This window comes from Ambystoma mexicanum, chromosome 13 (genome assembly GCF_040938575.1).
Source record: "Ambystoma mexicanum isolate Mex_15411 chromosome 13, UKY_AmexF1_1, whole genome shotgun sequence".
NCBI lineage: Eukaryota > Metazoa > Chordata > Amphibia > Caudata > Ambystomatidae > Ambystoma > Ambystoma mexicanum.
The window spans coordinates 484,685,168-484,706,778 of NC_090938.1; the positions used below are offsets into that span (position 1 = coordinate 484,685,168).

Here is a 21,611-nt window from a genome sequence, read left to right on the forward strand (position 1 = left end):
GACATTGTAGGGGGGAGGGAGACCGATTGGGGTCTAGCAGGGAGGAGAAGTGCGAGGTAGGCTGGGATGGGAAGGGGGAGTTTGGGGAGTGATATGACAGTTATGTAATTAAATGTGTATTATGTGAATTTAAGCCACAGTTGTAAGGTGGCATGTTTAAATGTAAAAAAAACAATACAAAATAATAATAATCATCAATAGATTTAATACATTCAGCTAGCATACAGTTTGAACTATCCTCTTGGGAGGATAGCTCAGGGGCAATGCACTTGCCTTGTAAGCAAGGCGACACGGAGCAGCACAGGTTCAATCCCCAGGTCTGCGCTTAGAAACCCCTGGGTATTAAGTGTGTTATAAATAACCAACTATAACTATGAATTCTAGTGAAATATGTATCCCAATTATTTATTTGAGCAAAACATAATGCTGCTCTAACATTACTGCAATTCCTAAGTTGTGTATCTAATGGAACCAAAATAAAATATTCAAACTATTATCATATTTTTCATACGTTTAATTAAATGTGTTCACTAATTCCAACTCCTGTAAAGAGCAAAAGCGTGTTTAAAATGTAGACAGAGAAAGTAGAGTAGACAGATACAAGCAGAAGGAAAACGTCAGCACAATGGTGGCAAGGGAGGACTGTAGTGAGAGTGTGATAGGTGGGAGTAGCAGAGACCGTCATGGGGTCAAAATTGAAAGTGGAGGACATAGACAAGAGTCAGTGGGGGATGAGATGGACACCTACATAAAGGCCTAAATTGAAAGGCACATCAAAATATTTAGAACACTCTTTAAGAACAAAAAAGCTTTTAACAAATAAAAATTCAATGCAACAAAAAACCATTCCAAGGTGACATGACACGCATAACCCTTCTTTAGAACACTGCAAGAGTGGGGTGGAAAAGAAGCAAACAACCTCTTTCAGCTGAATCTGGATCGAAAGTCCAATACCTGATTTTCATCCTGTACCTCCATGCTGTACTGGGGCCCTATCTGTACTTCGTTGACTTTCTCTCCAAGGAGGAAACCCAGGCGAGTCATGAGTGTGTTTGCTGCTTCATCTACGGATGGAGGTGGTCCCAGGTCTGGCTCAGGTTCATCTGGTCAGAAAAAAGAAGTCACAAATGTGTCAAAAGATGACTACAGATGCCATGAAATCATCATTTAAAATAGGGAAGTCTATCACATATTTCCCAAAAATCAAGCCAACATCAAGATAAAACCAAAACCCTTGAATAACGGGTTGCATGAAAACAATTTCACCACTTTTAATCCACGGATTAAGTGCTTTAGATTAACCTAGTGTGGTAGGTCAGAAGAATGTAGCAGACTCTTGTAAGACATTTAAAACTGTTCTTTATTAAAGAAAAGAGAATGCCTAGCTGTCCCTACTCCTATGGGGTGTTCCCTACCTAATAAACTAGCTAAGGTGCTCGTCAGTCGTCAGTGAATGTCTTAAAAGAATCTGTTCACTGTCCAAACTAACCCTAACTGACTCTACCACTATCGGAATAAGGACAGGCGAATGACTCCCTTCACCAGGGTTTTGCTTCTTACAGGCTTTAGTTCAATACCTGATTTTCCAATACTCTCTTGAGACTTCTTTTATCAGTTTATATAGTTATCTCAATACTTCCTTATGCTTTAGCTTCTCTTCACAATGGAGTTTGTCGGATTCTTTTAAAAAACATTTTTAATGTATATGTTTATTGATTTTAAACATATTCCATCTAAAAACAGCAAGCCATCAAACATATATACAAATATATATAGTTTGATTCTTCACAAAATGGATATACAACACAGGCACACCATTAGGAAAGTAAATAACTCACAAATCTTTCACTAGGTTCTCCTCAACAAGAATAATGCTCATGTAGTCAAAGTCTTTCTTTAACATCAGAACCTTATTTATTCTAGACGTAACCTCACTCCAAAAGGTTCTCAAGCTATTGCATTCCCAGATCATGTGCTCAAAGGTACCCTCGCTATGCTTACACCTCCAGCAAGCCTCTGATTCAATCAAACCTCTTATATAATTTTTGTGGGGTCCAAAATACTCTATTCAATATTTTAATTCGTCTATCTATTTACCAAGATTCAATGAAGATAATGCTGTATTCTTACACAAATTCCTCCACCTGCCCTCACTCATCTCTGATCCAATTATTCCTGACCATTTATCCAGTAGTTCTTTATTTGGCTCTTTGTACTGTTCTAAATGTTTGTACACTTTAGAGGCTGTGTGACCTTCGAATTTAAAGTCTCTTAACCATTCAGGCCAACCTTTCTTAACCTCCGCAGAACGATTCACCAGTGCCTTCTTCAAGATTCTGTATTCCCCCAGTGTGCAGTCTCTAAGACCTTTTTCCTCATTTAAACGTTTGAAACGTATCCACTGTTTACCCTCAAACAGGTCGTCCAACCATTGTATTCCACACAGAAGCCAGTTTGGCCAGATTAGTGATTTCCCTCTCAGTTTAATGTCTGGATTCAGCGACAGTAAAGTTATTCCACTGTGAGAGACCTCCTTTTTAGCTTTTTTCAATAGTCATTTCCAACAAGACCTTATGAAAGCTGTTGGCACATACGACTTGCAACCTACTCCATCTTCTGTTGTAAGTATAGCTCTGGGTGATAATGGTGAAGATCTACTAGTCTCAGCTTGTCTGCAAACATCCGTAGAATTTTGAGCTCCAAACGCCAGATAGTAATTTTCCAAAAATCTGGAACACCCAAACCACCTCTGTCTGATGACAATTGTAGTTTCAAAGTTTTAAAAGTGGTTGCTTTCCTTCCCACAGAAAAGATTGAATTAAGCTTTCTATTTTCATTATAGATTTATTTTTGACCTCCATAAGGATCATGCTTAGAATGTAATTGATTTGTGGTGTTGACGTGATCTTTATTGCATTAACTCGCCCCAAAGGCTCAATCCTAGTTCTTTCCATCTTCTTAAGTCTGTCTCCAGATTTTGAGTAATATGTGCGAGATTAATATCCATCATTCGAGTCACTTCTTTTGTTAGCCAGATACATAGGTAAGGCATTCTATCAGGGCACCTTTTGAAGCCGTAGGCACTCAGCTGCTGGTTCGAACATGTATTCGAGACTAATGCTTCCGATTTTGTCCAATTAATCTTGTACCCTGAGAGCCTCTGAAAGATATCAATTTGATCAATAAGCACCGGTACAGAGGAGTCTATATTTTGCAGTACCAGAAGCATACCATTAGCATAGAGCCAGATTTTTTGACAGGCCTCACCAAAATGTATCCCTTCAATTAGACTATCTTCTCTTATCTTCGATGCAAGAGGTTCCATCGCCATGACGAACAATAAAAGGGAAAAGGGGCATCCTTGTCTCGTTCCCCTCTTTAGTTCAAATTCTCCCGACATTAAGCTGTTTGTGTTCACACTAGCTGTCGGACATGAGTATAGGAGCCGAAGCCATTCTATCATATTTTTGCCAATTCCAAAACCTTCTAATGCTGCCATGAGGTATTCCCAATTGATACGATTTAATGCCTGCTCTGCATCTAACGATAGTAGCCCCACCTCTTTGTATAGTTTCTTGCTCATGCAATGTTAGCAATAATCTCCTCATGTTCTCTGAGGCATGCCTCCCTTTTACAAAACCTGCTTGACTCTGATCGATAATGCTTGGCAACAGGCGCTCTAATCTCAGCGCTAAGGCTTCGGTTTCTCTGAGCTCTTGAGTGCGAAGGCGGGGAAGGAGCTGCTCCAACTGAGGCTTGACTGGGAGGGAGAGGTGGGTGAACCCATGACAGAGGGAGAATGGGATAGAGCCCAATGGTACCATAAAAAGGTGTCCCGGAAGGCGAGACAGATCCATCTATATGTCACCCACAGAGCTTACTTGAACCCCGGCAGAATAGCCAGGTTTGGTGGCTCGGCTATACAGAAATACCCCGGGTGTGGGGATGAGGAGGCTGGGCTGTTGCATATGTTCTGGGCTTGCCCAGAGGTGAAGAGATTCTGGGTAGAACTGAAGACGAGAATGGCCAGTCGGGGGGGTGGTGCTTGACGTGGGGTCTGCTTGGCATGTATGCTTGGGAGTTTCCTAGGCCACGTAATCTAAAACATATCAGCAAGATGAAAGACCTGGCCTAAATCTTAGCCAAGCGCAGAATTGCATTGTGCTGGAAAGCGGCCCACCGGCCTAGAGTGGAGATGTGGTGGGCTGACCTCTTGAAATGGGCTGAAGCAGAAACTGCGGCCTGGTATGAAGCAGTCACTAGAGGGGGGAGGAGGAGGTAGGCCCCCTGATAGCCTGGAGACAACTGGTGACCTCGATGGCAAACCCCCACCAGGTCAATCATGAAACGGAAGACTGGGATAAGTTGAAGATAATGGAGACACCTGAAGATGCTCAGGTGGATGCTCAGGTGGATGGCACAGATACGACGGCTCAAGTTTTTGGGGAGGACGGAGGAGAGCATTGAAATAATGTAAGGTCTTAACATTGATCATGAACGTCTTAAATGGTTGTAATGTTTGGAGTGTTTATTTAAAATAATAATAATTGTTTAAAAAAAAGGCTTCGGTTTCTCGTATTTCGCAATTTGGTCTAGGATGGTTTTCTGGTACCTAGTGTACCAGGGCAATGCGTGGCTCCAGACACAGTGGTCTCGGCGTTGTGACAAGGACTGTCATCCACCACTCTCGCTTTGTGGTCATGCCACCACTTGCTACTTCTCTTACTCTGTAGTTTCCAGGATGCAACACATGCAGCATTTCTCTCTCGGCTCTCAAGCCAATTTGTAGCTCACAGGTTCATTGGCGTTCCCCGTCTCCTCACCTTCTCGTAGTGACAGAGTCCTAGGCTTTCCCGAGGTAACTCTGTATATCTCTCTCTCTGCAACCTCACGTCCTCTGGCCTTCTCCTCCTCATCCCAGTTAAATTGTGTTTTCTATTTAAAGGCACATCCACATTTTAGGTTTTACAATAACACATTTTTGTTCCACCTTCTTCATATGGATCCTGGCAGAATATGTCTGAAGAGAGAACCTTGAAAAATCTTTAGGGTGTTCCTCACAGGAACGGGAGTCTTTGTCCCCACAGGGGGTCTCTCTTCCAGAGAGGTCCCACTTGCCTCGACCCCTGGGGAGGGTGTTGCAGACTGGGCTCAGCTCCCCAGCCACACAGGGGGGAGAGGGGGAGGGCTATCCCTTGGGGAGAAGGGACAAATTCCCAAAATTCGTCACACTAGCCACACATATCACCGCATAGCACAATGTAAGTTAGAACCGTCAAAAAAGCATTGCGTGAAAAACCTTCGACTGTACAGCAAAAAACTGCCAAAATATGGTTGCACCCTGAATGCCCCAAATGGTAAAGTTGATGAAAACCATGACTGAAAAAGGAACAAAGCCAAAGAATGGACAACTTCATTTTTGAAATTTCAGTGGACTTTACGGGGTGATCCGAGCACGTACGAAATTAACATGTCTTTCGTTAGCACTACAAGGAGCAAGAACTAGAATATGAACTGCAAGAATGAATTCCGCAACCTTGCTCTATTGTATGTTCCCAGCACTCTTGTGGTATGTACATTGTCTGTGTTAATCCTCTAATTTTACAAGCCAATAGATTATGCTTCATTTTATGCAGTGAACAAGCTTTAAAAAAGCTGAAAAACACACCAACATTCTTACAATAAGAAACATGATTTTCTACGTTTTAATTAATAGAAAATCCAGCATTGTTAACAGAAGCAGAAGAGGGTATTGGCTACATTAAAAGTAACAACTGAAGCAGGTTGATTCGGCCAAAGAGATTCAACTAGTTATGAAGTTAAAACAAATATATATAAATGTATTAACAGAAATATAATAATCCATTATTATTTTATACATATGATCAGTTAATTTGTGTTTCCTTATAAAGCATTTTCAGTAAAAGGCTTTCATGACAGCACTACAAAAATGGAATAATTTGCAGCATGGAAATTAACAATACAAAAAAATGTAAATAAGAGCCAATACTGGAGACTGAAATGTAAGAGAGAGAGAGAGAGGAGGGAGAGGGAGAGGGGGGAGGGGGAGAGAGAGAGAGAGAGAGAGAGAGAGAGGGAGAGAGAGAGAGAGAGAGATGCTAAGTATTGCTAGAGTAATATGATAGATCTTCCTGCACCTTCCTATGTCAGGAATTTCTTCTTCACCAAGGTCAATACTAGCTTTCTGAAACCCTCCAAACCGGACTACTTTCATTGCTTGCTTGTTAGTCCATTTGACTTTTTCTCAGATTTGTACATTATGTGGAAATGCAGAAACTTAGTATGTAGTCTCCTGGCCATAATTTTTCTCAGCAATCAGAAAGTCTGGCTCTTTCATTAGGAATCTTTTTCTGATCCCCCTATAGAGCAGGCAGATGAGGCCTTTCCCGTGTTGTAGGATACAGTCACAGATGCTGCTGGAATATTTATCTAATGTATTTAGCGCTGCCAGGGTGTTAGCTCTGGTGCCTAAAAAACCTTTTTTTCTTTTAGGTTTACAATATATATATATATATATTGCGGGTGGTACTCAGAAGGTAGATGTCATGGGAGTGGACAACCCCTTTTGGACCAGTTACTACCACATTGGGAGAATGCAGTACCCCCACCAAGCACATACTCTTTCCTCTTCAAACCTATGCTCATAACCTATGTGTGTATGTGCATCTATATATATATATATATATATATATATATATATATATATATATATATATATATATATATATATATATATGATACATTACTCACCGTAATCGTATTTCTGATGCTTGTATCTGCTTAGATTCACATGCTGTGCATAGGCCGACATCTAGTGGAAGCTGCGGAGTATTACAGTTTGTTTTTCGAAACTCGAAAATGGGCGTCGACACAGGCGTGCCAGTAATACTATCCCTAGTGTGACGTCCACTGTACCCAAGATCCCTCACGCGTCTAGGATCCTCAGATTGTATTTTTTCTGACATGAGGAAGCATGAGGAGTAGCGAGAGTACTGATAATCCAAGCAGATAGACAGAAAGGTAAGACTACCAGCAATCATGCGCCTTCTCTCGGAGGGGAGGAAGGGTGGGTCGCATGTGAATCTAAGCAGATACAAGCATCAGAAATACGATTACGGTGAGTAATGTATCCCTTCTGAGGCTTGTGGAATCTGCTTAGATCACATGCTGTGCATAGATTAGCGAGCAGTACCAGAAGAAGGAGGTGGGATGTGAGAAGAGTCATGAGCAAACAGGTGTCTCAGAACCGCTTGTCCCACTTGTGTATCTGTCTTGGAATGAGTGTCAATGCAGTAATGCTGAGTAAAAGTGTGAATAGAGCTCCAAGTAGCTGCTTTGCAAATGGTGTCGAGGGGAACATTTGCAATGAAAGCCAGAGTGGCCCCAATGCCTCTAGTAGAGTGGGCTCTTGGCGTAAAAGGCAGAGTTTTTTCAGAAAGAGAGTAACACAGCTGTATACAGTTGAAAATCCACTTCGAGATAGCGCCCTTAGAGACGCAATCTCCCTCTCTGCCTGTAGCTACGGAGACAAACAGTTGATCTGTTTTCCTTAGCGGTCTGGTTTTGTTTACATAGTAGAGGACCGCCCTACGCACATCTAGGGTGTGTAGTTTCACCTCAGCCGAGCTTTGCGGGTTCTGGAAGAAAGCCGGAAGCTCGATGGACTGGTTTACATGGAATTTAGATATAAATTTAGATGAGAACCTAGGGTGTGTGCGTAAAACCAGTTTGTCTTTGTGGATAGTAAAGAAAGGATCCTGCACTGACAGAGCCTGAATTTCACTGACCCTTCTTATAGAGGTAATGGCTACTAAGAAGGCCGTTTTATAAGTCAGGTGTTTGAGACTACTTTTATGCATGGGTTCGAAAGGGGGGCCCATGAGCTTAGCTAGCACCACATTGAGGTCCCATCCTGGCGGTGGGTTCGAAATAGGAGGGTGAAGTCTCTTTACTCCTTCCATGAAGGCTTTAACTACTGGTACTTTCCACCACGATACCTTGTTATGGGATGTGGTGTAAGCCGAGAGGGCTGCCAGGTGTACTTTCAGAGAGTTAAAAACCAAACCTGCGTCCAGCAGGTGGAGCATGTATGTTACAACGTTGGAAGGAGTGCAATCAACTGGGTTGATTTGTTTATTCTGGCACCAAATAACGAATCTCTTCCACTTGTCAAAGTAACAGTGCCTTGTGTTTGGTTTCCTGGATTCTTTTAGGATGTCCATACACCTCTGTGGTAAATTGAGATGGCCAAACTCTATGACTTCAGGAGCCATGCTGCCAGGTTCATTGAGTTGGGTTCCTGGTGCACTGTTTGACCTTGTTGCTGGGACAGTAGGTTGTACCAGGCTGGGAGTTTGATGGGCTCGCACACCGCCATCCTGCGTAGGTGTGGAAACCATGGTTGTCTCGCCCACATGGGAGCAACTAGGATGAGCGTCATCGATTCCTTGTTCATCTTGTACACCACCTTCCTGATAAGAGGAGTTGGTGGAAAAGCGTACGCAAACATCCCTGACCAGTTCATCCACAGGGAGTTCCCTTGGGAGTCTGGCTGGGGGAACCTGGATGCAAATCCTGGGCATTGTTTGTTTTCGCTTGTGGCGAATAGGTCTATAGTGGGGAAACCCCACTGAGAGAAGAGATCCTCTACGATATCTCTGTGAAGGACCCATTCGTGTTCTTCTGGGAGGGAGTCTCTGCTTAGGGCATCCGCTAGGGAATTGAGCTCCCCTGGAACATGTTGTGATGACAGGAAGATGTTCCGTCTGAGTGCCCATATCCAGATTTTCTGGGCAAGCTTGGACAGATTTGGCGAACGAGTCCCTCCTTGTTTGTTCAGATAGAACATGGCTGTCGTGCTGTCCGTCCGGATCTGCACCGACAAGTTTAGCAGATGGGGCTCGAACGCCCGAAGCGCTCGGAATACTGCCAGAAGTTCCAGCAGGTTGAGTTGGTTCTTGGCTACTGAGTGAGACCAGAGACCCTGAGCTGTGTGGTGGAGATGGTGAGCTCCCCACCCAGTCAGGCATGCATCTGTAGTCACTACTGCTTGTACTTCGGGATCGTAAAAGGGTTTTCCCCTTGCGAGATTCTCTCTTGTCCACCAGTGTAAGCTCTGTACGAGTGTTGGCGAAACGACCACTAGATCGTCCCACTGACCACTTGCCTGAGTCCACTGTTTCGCCAACCATTCCTGCATGGGACGCATGCGCAGACGCGCGTGGGGGACCAGGTAAATGCATGACGCCATCATGCCCAGTAACCGCATTGCTTTGCGTACCGTTATTTGTTGACCTGACTGATAATGTGGAATCTGCAGTAGTATATTCCGAATTCTCTCTTCCGAAGGGAAGGTCAACCCTTTCTGAGTATCTAGGATTGCTCCTAGGAACTGTTTTGAGGTGCTTGGCACCAGACTTGACTTCTTCTCGTTGATAGAGAAGCCTAATTCGTGGAGGAGGTCGATAGTCCTCTGAATGTTTGACCTGCAAATTCCTGGGGTTTCCCCCGTTATGAGCCAGTCGTCCAGATAAGGGTACACTGGGATTGCCTCCCTGCGTAGGTGTGCAGCTGCCACCGCCAGTACCTTGGTGAATACCCTTGGTGCTGAAGCTATCCCGAAGGGCAGTACCTTGAATTGGTAGTGGCGACTGTCTACCTTGAAGCGCAAGTATTTTCTGTGGGCTGGGAGCATGGAAATATGAAAATAAGCATCTTTCATATCCAAGGTTGCCATGTACTCCCCCTTTTTTAGGAGGGGGATTACCTCTTGTAGCGTGGTCATACGGAATTTTTGGGGCTTGACATACTTGTTGGCAGGCCGTAAGTCCAATACTGGGCGCATTGTCAAATCTTTCTTTGGCACAAGGAAGTAAGTTGAATAGATACCCTTGTTTACCTGGTGTCCTGGGACGAGTTCTATCGCGTCCTTTTCTAGCAGAATGGCGATCTCCTCGAGAAGGATCTTCTGATGTTCTAAGGAGTGTATTCTTTGTCGTGGAGGGTGGTTCCGGGGACGCTGCAGTAATTCTATACAATATCCTGTGGACACTGTTGACAGCACCCATCTGTCTGAGGTGATCCCTTCCCAAGCGTGGGTGAAGTTGGAAATGCGTCCCCCTACTGGGGTTGCGTGAGAAGGGACCCTGAACTGAGCGTCACTGCTTTGGTGGAGGCGTGCCCCCTCCCTTGTTGGGGCTGCCTCTGCCTCTTCCACGACCTCTCTTGTTACCCCTGCCGTAACTTTGGGTAGACTGCTGGTTGTTGTTCCATTGTGTACCCTGTCCTTGGGCATAGTTGCCTCTTTGTGAATTTTGGCCGCGTGGGCGACGAAAATTACTATTCCCCCTCTGGTTAGGGGGTTTGTTGGTAAGCTGGCCAAGGGATTTGAGAGTCTCGTACTCGTCCTTGGCATTCTTAAGTGCGTCTTCGACCGCTTTCCCAAACAATAGATCGGGTTCCACCGGCTTGTCTATTAATGAAGCCTGGGTTTCTGTTTTGAACCCTGACTGCCGTAACCACGCATGTCTCTTGATAACAGTACCTTCTGCTATCAATCTTCCTGCGTTGTCCGCGGCGTCGAAAGTTGCTTTTAATATGCAGCCAGACACGGCTCTCCCTTCTGCCGAGATCCGAGCCAACTGGCCCTTTAACGGTTCAGGAGCAGAGGCTATGAGCGCCGCGACCTCTTCCCATTGATGGCAGTTGTAACTTGCCAACAGGGTGGTGGAGTTTGCGATCCTTGCTTGGTAGGCGGACGTTGAGGCTACCTTCCTGCCAAACCCGTACAGTCTTTTGCTCTCCTTGTCGGGAGGAGCTTCTGACGACGATAAGGGTGTCCCAGCCCTCTTCCGAGTGTTGGTAACCACTAGGGAGTCTGGTTTAAGATGTCCTCTTATATACAGAGGGTCAGACTGGGCTGCCCGAAAAAGTTTTTCGACTCTGGGGTTGACGGCTCTGGTGAGGTTAGGATTCACCAGGGATGGATCTATTCTACGTTGGATGGATTTAAGGATAGGGATGGTCTGAGCGACCGGCCTCCTCTCTCCCAACTCTTCTGCGAAGTCCCTTTCCTCCTGTACACCGTGGGTGTCGATGTGAAAATGTTCTGCTGCGCGAGCGAGAACTTCATTAGGGAGGGGCTGGTTATCAACTGGCGAGTCGGTAACTGGGGCTTCGCTCTCTACCGGGGAATCTACTCTGTAAATTTCCTGCTCATCTTCTACCTCCTCCAGGTCCTCATCATCCGCATAGTATTCAGTCCCGGTTTGGTACTCCATAATTGTAAACTCCTGGTCCTCTTCAGGGAAAGGCTGTCCTTGGTATCTGGGGTGTGGAGTAGAGTATGGAGTAGAGTAAGGCTGCACCTCGAAGGGTTCAGGTCTTTCGAACCGGGCCTTTTTACTTAGGGGGATAGGATCAGAGGAGCCTGAGGGTGTGGCCCCTTGAGGGTCATACGAAAGGAAATGTTCTGGGTTTTTGTCATAAAAATCAGCTAAGGAAGACATCCTTGACATGACCCTGTCTATGTCTTCACTGGACCATTCTTTGGAACAGGGTATGACTTTAGTAGGCAACTTAGAGGACTTATCAAGGGTACCCTTGCTGGATGTTGATGTCCCAGTAGATTTATGTGTGTCTGTCTGCTTAGGGTGGAAGGATGGTCTTACAGGAGTGGAAGGCTGTGCTTTCTGCTGTTTCCCCCCCTCCCCGTGCGTGGAAAAATGTTTTCCCTGCCCCTTGGAGGCCCCAGAGACTTTCGACGCCTGGCGTCGAGGGTCGGGAGAGGTAACTTGTTTCGAGCGTGGGGCCTCGCTGGTGTTAACTGCGGCCTCGGTCTCCTGGAGCGCGGCCTGGGGGTGGAAGTCGTCTTCGTCTTCCGACGATCGAACTTCCGTTAATCTAGGGAGCGAGGCACTCTTGGCAAGAGTGGATGATTGCCTTGCGTCATGAGGCGATCTCGATCGAGAGCGCCCAGAGGACACCGAGTCAGACCGTTCTATCTGTGCCTCTTTCCGAGAAATCGACGTCGTCGAGGTTCGGTTGGACTTAGTGTGTTTAGTGTGTGTAGGGTGTGTAGCGTTTGCGTCGCCGGGGGTCTTCCCCATAGCCGCCCTGCCGGACAACCTTCCGAGGTCGGGGACCTGCGCTCGGCAGTCTTTCGACGCCGTAATGCCCTCGCCGTCCGAAAGTACGGCGTCGCTGCCATCGCTGAAGGCGCCCTCCGCTGCCATGGCCACCTGCCTGGTGTGGTGGGCCCAACGCTTTGTCGAACGGTCCTTAAGTGTCTTAGGCTTAAACCTACTACACGCTCTGCAGTTCGCTTCGGGGTGGTCCCTTGGCAAGCAGAGATTGCACGTGGTGTGCCTGTCGACCCAAGGGTATTTGCGGTTGCACTTGGGGCAGAATTGGAAAGGGGTACCCTCCATACGCACCTTGAGGCAGCGGGCTGGTAAGTGTAGGAAATATATAAGGTGTACCTATATACCAAGAGTGAAGAGTATGTACCACCCCCCACTCTCCCTACTTGCAGGGCCGAGGCCAGCGGCCTACTAGGCCCGGGCCGAGGCCAGAGGCCTTCCGAGGCCCAGATCCATCGTGCAGCAGCCGATGGTCGATGTCTTCTCCAGCCGTCGTCGAGTGTCGAGGGTCGACGTTGGGGTGGGGAAGGATGTCAATAAATAATTTTAAACTTCAATAATTAGCAAAAGTATGGCTAAGGCCAGGGGACTCCGCAAGATGCTTCCGACCAGTATGGCGGAAAAAAACAATCTGAGGATCCTAGACGCGTGAGGGATCTTGGGTACAGTGGACGTCACACTAGGGATAGTATTACTGGCACACCTGTGTCGACGCCCATTTTCGAGTTTCGAAAAACAAACTGTAATACTCCGCAGCTTCCACTAGATGTCGGCCTATGCACAGCATGTGATCTAAGCAGATTCCACAAGCCTCAGAATATATATATATATATATATATATATATATATATATATATATATATATATATATATATATATATATATGGCTGGGGGAATAATCGCACTCTCCAAGGAGAGGTCCTGACGACGACATGGGCAGACAAGATCTTTTCCTCTCTTCTCAACATGCAATTTCCTATATATTTCTTCAATAAGGCTGTTTTGGAGACTTCCACCATACTGTCCGTCCCCTTTCACTAGAGCGCTTATGCCCTCGGTGTCAGCTAATGCGATCATTTAATTGCTTAATACAGAGGGCCGTCTTCTGTGAACCATCTATTTCCACCACTGATCCACCAGGTTGTTGCCCCAACTGGTATGGCACTTAATGTTAGATGCTATCGTTAATCTTGTTCTAGCGCAGAGTGAGAAATGAGCAGTACCTGCTTGCAGGAAGCTTTAGGCAGACTTGCATCATATCTCTCCACAGTATCCTCGCCATCTTTTCAAAATCTTGTTCAGGTGCTTTAAACAAAAACGAGTGTTATCCCAATACATGGCTGTCAATCGCCCTGTCAAGGTAATTTGGGGAATTGCACCCTGGGGTTCTGAGACACTTCTGAATCTCATTCCCTGTATAGGTTGCTCTTGAAAATGCTTGCTTCAAATGTGTTTGCTATGATCATTTTTTCTTAGGTGAACCCCAAGATATGGAAAAGTTTCAACAACTTCCAACTCTGTGCTATTTATATGGAAGCTCTGCTCTCTTGTTCGTATCACTTTTAGGGGAATGATCGTTATATGTTTCCATTAATTCAAAACGTTTGTTTCCTTGCAGAATTCCAAGGCTGTATGCAAAAGCTTTCTGAGCCACTTCTGGGGTTCGGCCCAGACATCTGACTCCTCAGCACACATCAGCGCTGGAATGTTTTCATCATCTATCCTAGGGATGTGCTAATATCTAGGGCACAAATCTATTTCAAGTTACTTCTCTTGTGCTTCAATGTGAAGCTGGTCCTAGAGGAGGAATTGCAGAACGCATTGCAATTTACTTTCTAACATCAGATGCTGGTTCTTGTACTGGAACCCAATGCTGAAGACATAACACTCCTATTTCAAAATGATGTGGCCATGTTAATAAAGTTTCATGAAGAGTGCAAACAAGATCAATAATAACAATTATTAACTTTTATATGGCACACCTTACAATGCTAAATGTCCCTAGACATTTGAGGGGTAGGTGTAATTATGAAATACAGTCACACTCAAGATTATCGACCTGTCAAGGGCAGCTCTTAAGTGGCTATTTGCCTTTCTCTTCTCAGGGCACAGGTATGGCCTTCCTGTGCCTAAATCCACTACAACTACTTCTAGCTGTGGACAGGAATGGGTGCCTGCGGACATACTGGTGTAAAACATTTATAGGAAAGTACCTCCACTTGCTGCAGACACAAGACAATAAAATGACAAAAGGATTAGTAGTCTACAAGGTCATCTGAGACACAAATGGAAATTGGCAAATAAGTTACCGGTCTTCGATGAAGACTAAAGTAGCTGAGATTAGAGCAAACATGGCACAAGCATCTGATCGCAAATGAGAGCCACCCGTGCATGGACAACCCAGAATGACCTTGATATATGACCCAAGAACCAGTTTTTCGGCTGAAAGCCTATGCCTGTTTAATCCGGACCACCATTTTTACCCAAATGTAGTCCTACCGACTGGTGCTTCTACTTCATTGCTGCCCTAGAAAACCACCTCAACCACCCTAACAACTGTGCGGCAGATGCATGCAGTCTTCAGTAGCATGAAGAGTGCCAGAAGCGGTGCATCTGCCACTTGCAAAGACACCCAAATGGGCAATGCCCACAAGAGATTAAAGGACGTTGGTCCTAGTACCAAGGGAACGGGGGGGGGGAGGAGAGTGGCAGTCTGGAGTGCAGAGGATACCACAAAATCATTTATGACAGCTTCCGAAAGATTTTGTGAGGGCGTTCAGGATAAAATTATGGAGATTCCAACAAACATTGATCATCAAAAATGATCAAACCGAACAACCATCATAAACTGTGGCCATCCACCTATGTTTATGGAGGTCAATTCCCCTGGAACTGAAGAGCTGATAAATATCATTAAGAAGAACAAGTTACTCTCTTACCTGGTAACGTTCTTTCGATGGGATGGTCCGACGACGTATTCCATATCTTTGACAGTAATCACCACAGCTGTGCTGCTTTGGAAAATGTTCGGCGTCTGCGTCCTACGTCGATGACGTCGATGCGCCGTACCCGAGGACCTCCTCCGACGGCCGACGTCACCCGATGTGATAAGTAGGACGCACGACGACCGTAGCCTCAGTTGTAGTTTTTTCCCCCAGAACGTGTGACACCAGTCTTCTGCCAGTCAGACACACAAGGCCTTGCGGAAAGGTAAGCTGCAATCGCATAAGAAATTCTGCAGCGGGGAAGGTAGGGAGGGAGCGATATGGAATACGTCGTCGGACCATCCCATCGAAAGAACGTTATGAGGTAAGAGAGTAACTTGTTCTTCGAGGGGATTGGGTCCTCCGACGTATTCCATATCTTTGACAGACTCCAAAAGCAGTACCAAAGCAAGGAGGTGGGAAAAGAATTTAGAACACAAATTTAGCATGCCCAATCAAATTGCGGAATAAAGGACTGCCTTGCCAAAGGCCAGATGCTGTCCTCGGATGGAATCGAGGGAGTAGTGACGTACAAAAGTATGTACAGAAGCCCAGGTGGCTGCATCACAGATGTTACGAATATGAACACCTCTCTGTAGGGCAGTAGATGCAGCCATACCCCTGGTAGAATGGGTCCGCAAGCCAGCCGGTGGGTCCTTACCCGCCAACACTCGGAGATAGCCAAAATAATCCAACGAGACAAAGTCTGTTTCGTCACAGCTTGTCCCAAACGCTTTCCAGCGTAACCAATGAAGAGTTGATCGTCCACTCTGACCTGGGACATGCGTGAAATATAAAAGCTTAACGCTCTCCTAGGATCAAGCCTATGGAGCCTCTCCTCTTCCTTACCAGGATGCGGAGGAGGATAGAATGCCGGAAGAACAACCTTCTGGCCCAAATGACATTCTGAAACCACCTTCGGAAGAAAGGAAGGACGAACTCGAAGGACAACCCTGTCCTTATGAAACACAGTGAAGGGTGGCTTAACGGAAAGTGCCTGTAACTCACTCACTCTGCGAGCGGAAGTAACCGCAACCAAAAACACAGTTTTAAGAGTTAACAGCCTCAAAGGGCAAGAATGCAAAGGCTCAAACGGAGCACCCATAAGAAACTTAAGAACAAGGTTCAAATCCCAACCGGGCACCAGAAAAGGTGACGGAGGGAATACATTAGTGAGCCCTTTCAAAAACTGAGAAATTAAAGGAATCTTAAAATAGGAACATTCTTCAGACGAGCGCTTAAATATGGACAGCACCGCCAGGTAACCTTTAATGGTACCCACTTGCAAGCCCCTGTGGGCCAAAGAAAGCAAAAAAGACAGAACCATGGGAATGTCACAATCAAAAGGATCCACATTCTTAACTCTGCACCAGTTGCAGAATTTACGCCAACGGCAACGGTACAGATACTTTGTTGCCGGCCGTCTGGCCGAGAGCAACACCTCCAACACGTCTTCAGGGAGGTCCCAATCCTTATACCTCAACCTTTCAGAAGCCGAGCGTGAAGGTTGAGGGATCTGACCTCTGGATGGAGAACCTGACCCCACTCCCGTGAGAGCAGATCGTCTCAGTAGGGAAGACGACGCGGAGGGCAGATGGACAAGTCGAGAAGGTCCAGGTACCACGTCCTCCGGGCCCACGCCGGAGCAATGAGGGTCATCCGGGAACCGAACCTCTGTAACCTCTGCAGTACTTGCGGGATGACGGGGACTGGAGGAAATGCATACAGCAGTGGGAATGACCACTCCACCACGAACGCGTCTCCTAAGGCTCCTTTTGGAGGCAATTCCCGCAAGCAGAACCTTACGCACATCCGGTTGACACTGGAGGCGAAGAGATCCACTTGAGGGGTCCCCCAAAGGGCAAAGATCTCCAGGAGAATCTCCTGAGCCAGCTCCCACTCGTGAGAGATCATGCTCTGCCTGCTCAGAGCGCCCGCCGTCTCGTAGTCGTCTCCGGCCAGATGAATAGCCGAGATCGAAACTTCCTGCTGGATGGCCCAGAACTCGAGCTGGATCACCTCCCTGCACAGAGGAAGTGAACCTGCCCCCCCCGCTTTTTATTGAGGTAGTGCATGGCCACCGTGTTGTCCGTCAGGATCAGGACACTCTTTCCTCGCACAGTCGGCAGAAAAGCCTTCAGGGCTAGCCGGACGGCCCTCAGCTCCAACAGATTGATATGGAGTCTGGAGTCTGACTGAGACAAACTAGTGCTGACTGTCAACTCGTTGGCATGAGCTCCCCATCCCGTGACGGATGCGTCCGTCACGATCGTCACCTCCGGCCAGGGAAGCCAAAACGGAGCCCCCTTCATCAGATTGCCTTCGACGGCCCACCACAGAAGGTCCAGGGTGACCGAAGGCGGCACCTGAACAGGGTCCGACATCCTGCCGGAAGATTGCGACCACTGCATCTTGAGTGCCCACTGCAAAGATCTCATCCGCAGACGAGCCTCCGGCACCAGAAGAATGCAGGATGCCATGAGGCCAAGCAACCTCAAGAACTCAAACGCCGGGAGCGTCTGGGCAAGTTGAAACTTGTGCACCATCTGCTGAATGTGAAGAGCCCTCACCTGGGGAGGAAAACACAGCCCCAGGGATGTGTCGAGCACTGCTCCGATGTACTGGAGCTGCTGTGTTGGCGTCAAATGGGACTTCTTTAAATTGAGGGAGAAGCCCAGCTTGTGAAGGGAGTGGCAGGTGACGGACAGATGATCCAGGACTTGCTCGGGAGAGCTCCCCCTGATTAACCAATCGTCCAGGTATGGGTAGACGTGAATCCCCCCTTTCCTGAGATGCGCTGCCACCACCACCATGAGCTTGGTGAAAACCCACGGGGCGGAGGTCAATCTGAACGGCAGGACCCGAAACTGAAAGTGCGAGTCACCAACCGCGAACCTCAGGTACTTCTTGTGCTTGGGATGGATCAGCACATGGAAGTAAGCGTCCTTGAGGTCGAGAGACACCAACCAGTGCTGAAGTTGAAGGGCCTGGAGGACTTGAGAGAGTAACCATCTTGAACTTGTCCTTCCGGATGAGTTTGTTCAAACCGCGCAAGTCCATGATGGGTCTCAATCCCCCGTCTTTCTTCGAAATAAAAAAATAAGGGGAATACAATCCCTTGTTCCTCTCCGCTACTGGCACCAGTTCTATGCACCTTTCTTCAGCAGGGCTTGAATTTCCTGCGCAAGGAGCGAACCCGGACTCTTCAAAGAGAGGTTGCCAGGTGGATTGTCGTGAGGCCTCTGCCGAAAGGGAAGACAGTAGCCGTGGGTTATGATCTCCAGAACCCACACATCTGAAGTAATGGCACGCCACTCTACAAGATGCTGCGCCAGCCTTCCCCCAACCGGCGAACCATGGGACATGGCCTCATGACTGAGTGGTAGCGGCTGCGGCATTGCCTGAGGGCAAAGAGGCAACTGCCCGAGCGGCTTTGGCACCTCGATTACCCTGTTTTCCACCTCTGGTACTCCTACGGTGGCCTCTTTGACTGACAGCTCCTCTCGCTTTACTGAAGGAGTAATAACAAAAGGAACCTCCCCTCCATTGTTGTCCCTTAGGACAAAAAGGACCATCCCAAGTACTCAGTGACCCGAGACAAGGCGCTGGTACGAAGAATCGGCATGAGTGCCAGACTGAGGCCTACAAAACTCCACCTCCGGAGAGGTGTCCAGTCCACTGGCATCATGCAGTGACTGCCTCAGGTCTTCAAATTGGCTATGGACCGAGAGAAGCTCATCTGGCACCGTATCCGGAACCAAGCCTACATCAGAGCCCTCATCAACCTCTGAAATGTACTACAGGCGGTGAGAGGAAGGCACCTGGGGACCAAAGCTATGCCTGACCTTAGCCAGAGCCTTTCTAGGGGCTTCCCCCGTGCCACGGGGCCCCTCCGACACCACCGCCTCGAAAGGCGTTGAGGGCGCCGAACGAATTGGCGCCTAGAGAATCGGCGTCGACGTCAGCCGCAGCGCCGCCAGCATCGACGGCGTCGACACAGGCCTTGAAGCCAGAGCTCCGAGCGTGTCCTTCGACGACCTAGGCGCCGACGACCCCCTCGGAGGCAGAGCCTCGAGAGAGGCCGTCGACGACCTTGGCGCCACAGGCGTCGACGTCTTCCTCGAAGACTGCACAGGATCACGCGGTCTTGAGCGCGTCGAGGACCGGGACCTGGAACGGGCATGGCGAGAACGGTTACCCTTGTCCGACGGGACCCTCCCGCGAACCGTGCCGACCACCCGAGCCCGAAGGCGTGCGAGCGGTGTCACTCGACCGATCACGACCGACCCCAGTCAGAGGCGCGGACGGACTGGTGCCCTGTGATTCGAGAATCGCTAACATCTTCTTCCCGAAGGAAGCCCATTCCTCCGGTGTCGCTTGCATGGTGGGATAAGCGACCCGCCGACGGGCGGAGTCCTATGAGGACGACGGGGAAGGCGACCGATGCCAGCGCTTCTGGGAATGCCTCGAAGATGCAGAGGAGTGGCGAGACAGACTCCTGGAAGGAGACCCACTGGACCTCCGACGATGACGCAGAGAGTTGCCTCTCGAATCATCCGTCGAATGCCCCGCAGACCTCGACTTCCGGGGCTTAGACACCCTACCTACCGACAACTTCTCCTTGCGCTCCCGCAAGGCCTTGGCCGTAAGCGACTGGCAGTCGACACAGTCGTCCGTGTCGTGGGCCTCCCCGAGGCACCAGAGGCAGGCGTCGTGCGAGTCCGTTACCGACATCTTGGACCCACAGTCCACGCATTTTTTTAAGCCCGGACGCGGGATTGAAGACGAGGTAGACATCACGAACAGGCTTTTTCACAAAACCGAACAGGTTCAAAGAACCGAGAAGATTACAACAGAAACTCCAAAGAGTAGAAGGCGTACCGAGATTCACGAAGCAAACATGTTCGCGGAAAAAACGGAACTGAGGCTACGGGCGTCGTGCGTCCTACTTATCACATTGGGTGACGTCGGCCGTCGGAGGAGGTCCTCGGGGACGGCGCATCGACGTAGGACGCAGACGCCGAAAATGTTCCGAAGCAGCACATCTGTGGTGATTACTGTCAAAGATATGGAATATGTCGGAGGACCCAATCCCCTCGAAACGTAATGCTTCAGCAGTATAGTCTCAGCCATCCTGATCAAAGAAAACTTGGTGGAACCACTGACCCAATTTTTTAACTCATAACTAACATCAGATAGTAAGTATGCCTATGTCATCTCCTGCTTCATGAAAACAAATGTCTTTTCTCTCAAACACGAGTAGTGAAACAGGTCTATTGTTTGTGAAAGGGGAAATTCTGAAAGCACTTGAATACAATATACCTACAATATACCAACAGCCGTAGTACTCCTATCGCTATTAGCGGCCTACGATACTTTCAACCAGCAGTCACTAATACAAAGGTTAAAAGCTCAGATGTGTATGTTCGCATGAGAAAGGTTCGAAATGTTGGTAGTTCGCACCTTTCTCATGTGAACTTTCCGGCCGTGGCAAAATCAGCTGCAGTCGGGTCACTTGGAACCGGAATAGATCAGGTGCCTGGTCCATCTTATCCCCAAGGCTATTAAAAGTTTTTATCACAACTTTAGCAGACACCGTAAAAGACTTGTCAAATTCTTCCCAATTATATGCAAATGATTTTCTGGTACTGTAGAACAAGGAACCTAATAACAATCGGCAAATAACTGAACTCTTCTGGGAAATCTATGTTTGGACAATACTTAATAATCTTTGCCTTAATGCCTCTAAGACAGAGATCCAATTTGTGTGACCCCCAAACCCAGCAACGCTACCTTTTAAATCGCCCTCCCCTATTGGCTCAACAGTCACCCAATTGGGCAGTAAAGAGTCCAGCCATCATTTTCAACACTAAACTCTTACTACAACCACAAATAGACACTCTGGGACAATAATCAAACTTCCAGCTCCATATCCTTAGGGGACTATTCCCGCACTGTGAAATGATACAGAGTCTTTGTACTCTCTCCGCATTCTAATAGTCTATCTAGGGAAGTAGTCATCAAACTTTTTTATGCCGAGCCCCCCTACCCCACGTGAGTAAGAAAATTCTTTACGGGTCCCCCACAAGCACAAATTGCTTATACTTTCTATTAAATGCGTATATTTCATATTAAAACAGTCACTGTAATCCGTTATGAAGAGCTTTGCGCCATTCCTGGTCATCCTTCGCCCCTCCTAGGGGTGCCAGCCCTACAGTTTGAAGACCACTGATCTAGGGCGAGATAAAAAACCATCTAAACAAACACCAACATATCAAAAATAAAGCAGATAAGACTTATTTGGGGCTCAAGCCGTGGGACCATACCTCACCAGGTTGGAAAGCCCTGAACTGCTGTTAAATGTGATTATAACAAATTAAATTACAGAGAATGCTGTAATAAAAAAAATGTTACAATGACAAATATCTAATGTTTTATTTATTTTGGGCCCCCCCCTTAAAACTCC

The 21,611-nt window shown here is 47.4% G+C and overlaps 1 protein-coding gene across 6 annotated transcripts in view; it reads right to left on the bottom strand.

Moving 5' to 3' along the window:
- TANC2 (tetratricopeptide repeat, ankyrin repeat and coiled-coil containing 2) overlaps positions 1 to 21,611 on the bottom strand; it is a 3,436,361-nt gene that overhangs the window by 914,758 nt on the left and 2,499,992 nt on the right. For all 6 annotated transcript variants that reach the window (XM_069634135.1, XM_069634134.1, XM_069634133.1 and 3 more), the window contains one exon: positions 955 to 1,103. In XM_069634135.1, the coding sequence (XP_069490236.1) occupies positions 955 to 1,103 (149 nt within the window). The remainder of the gene's footprint in view (positions 1 to 954; positions 1,104 to 21,611) is intronic.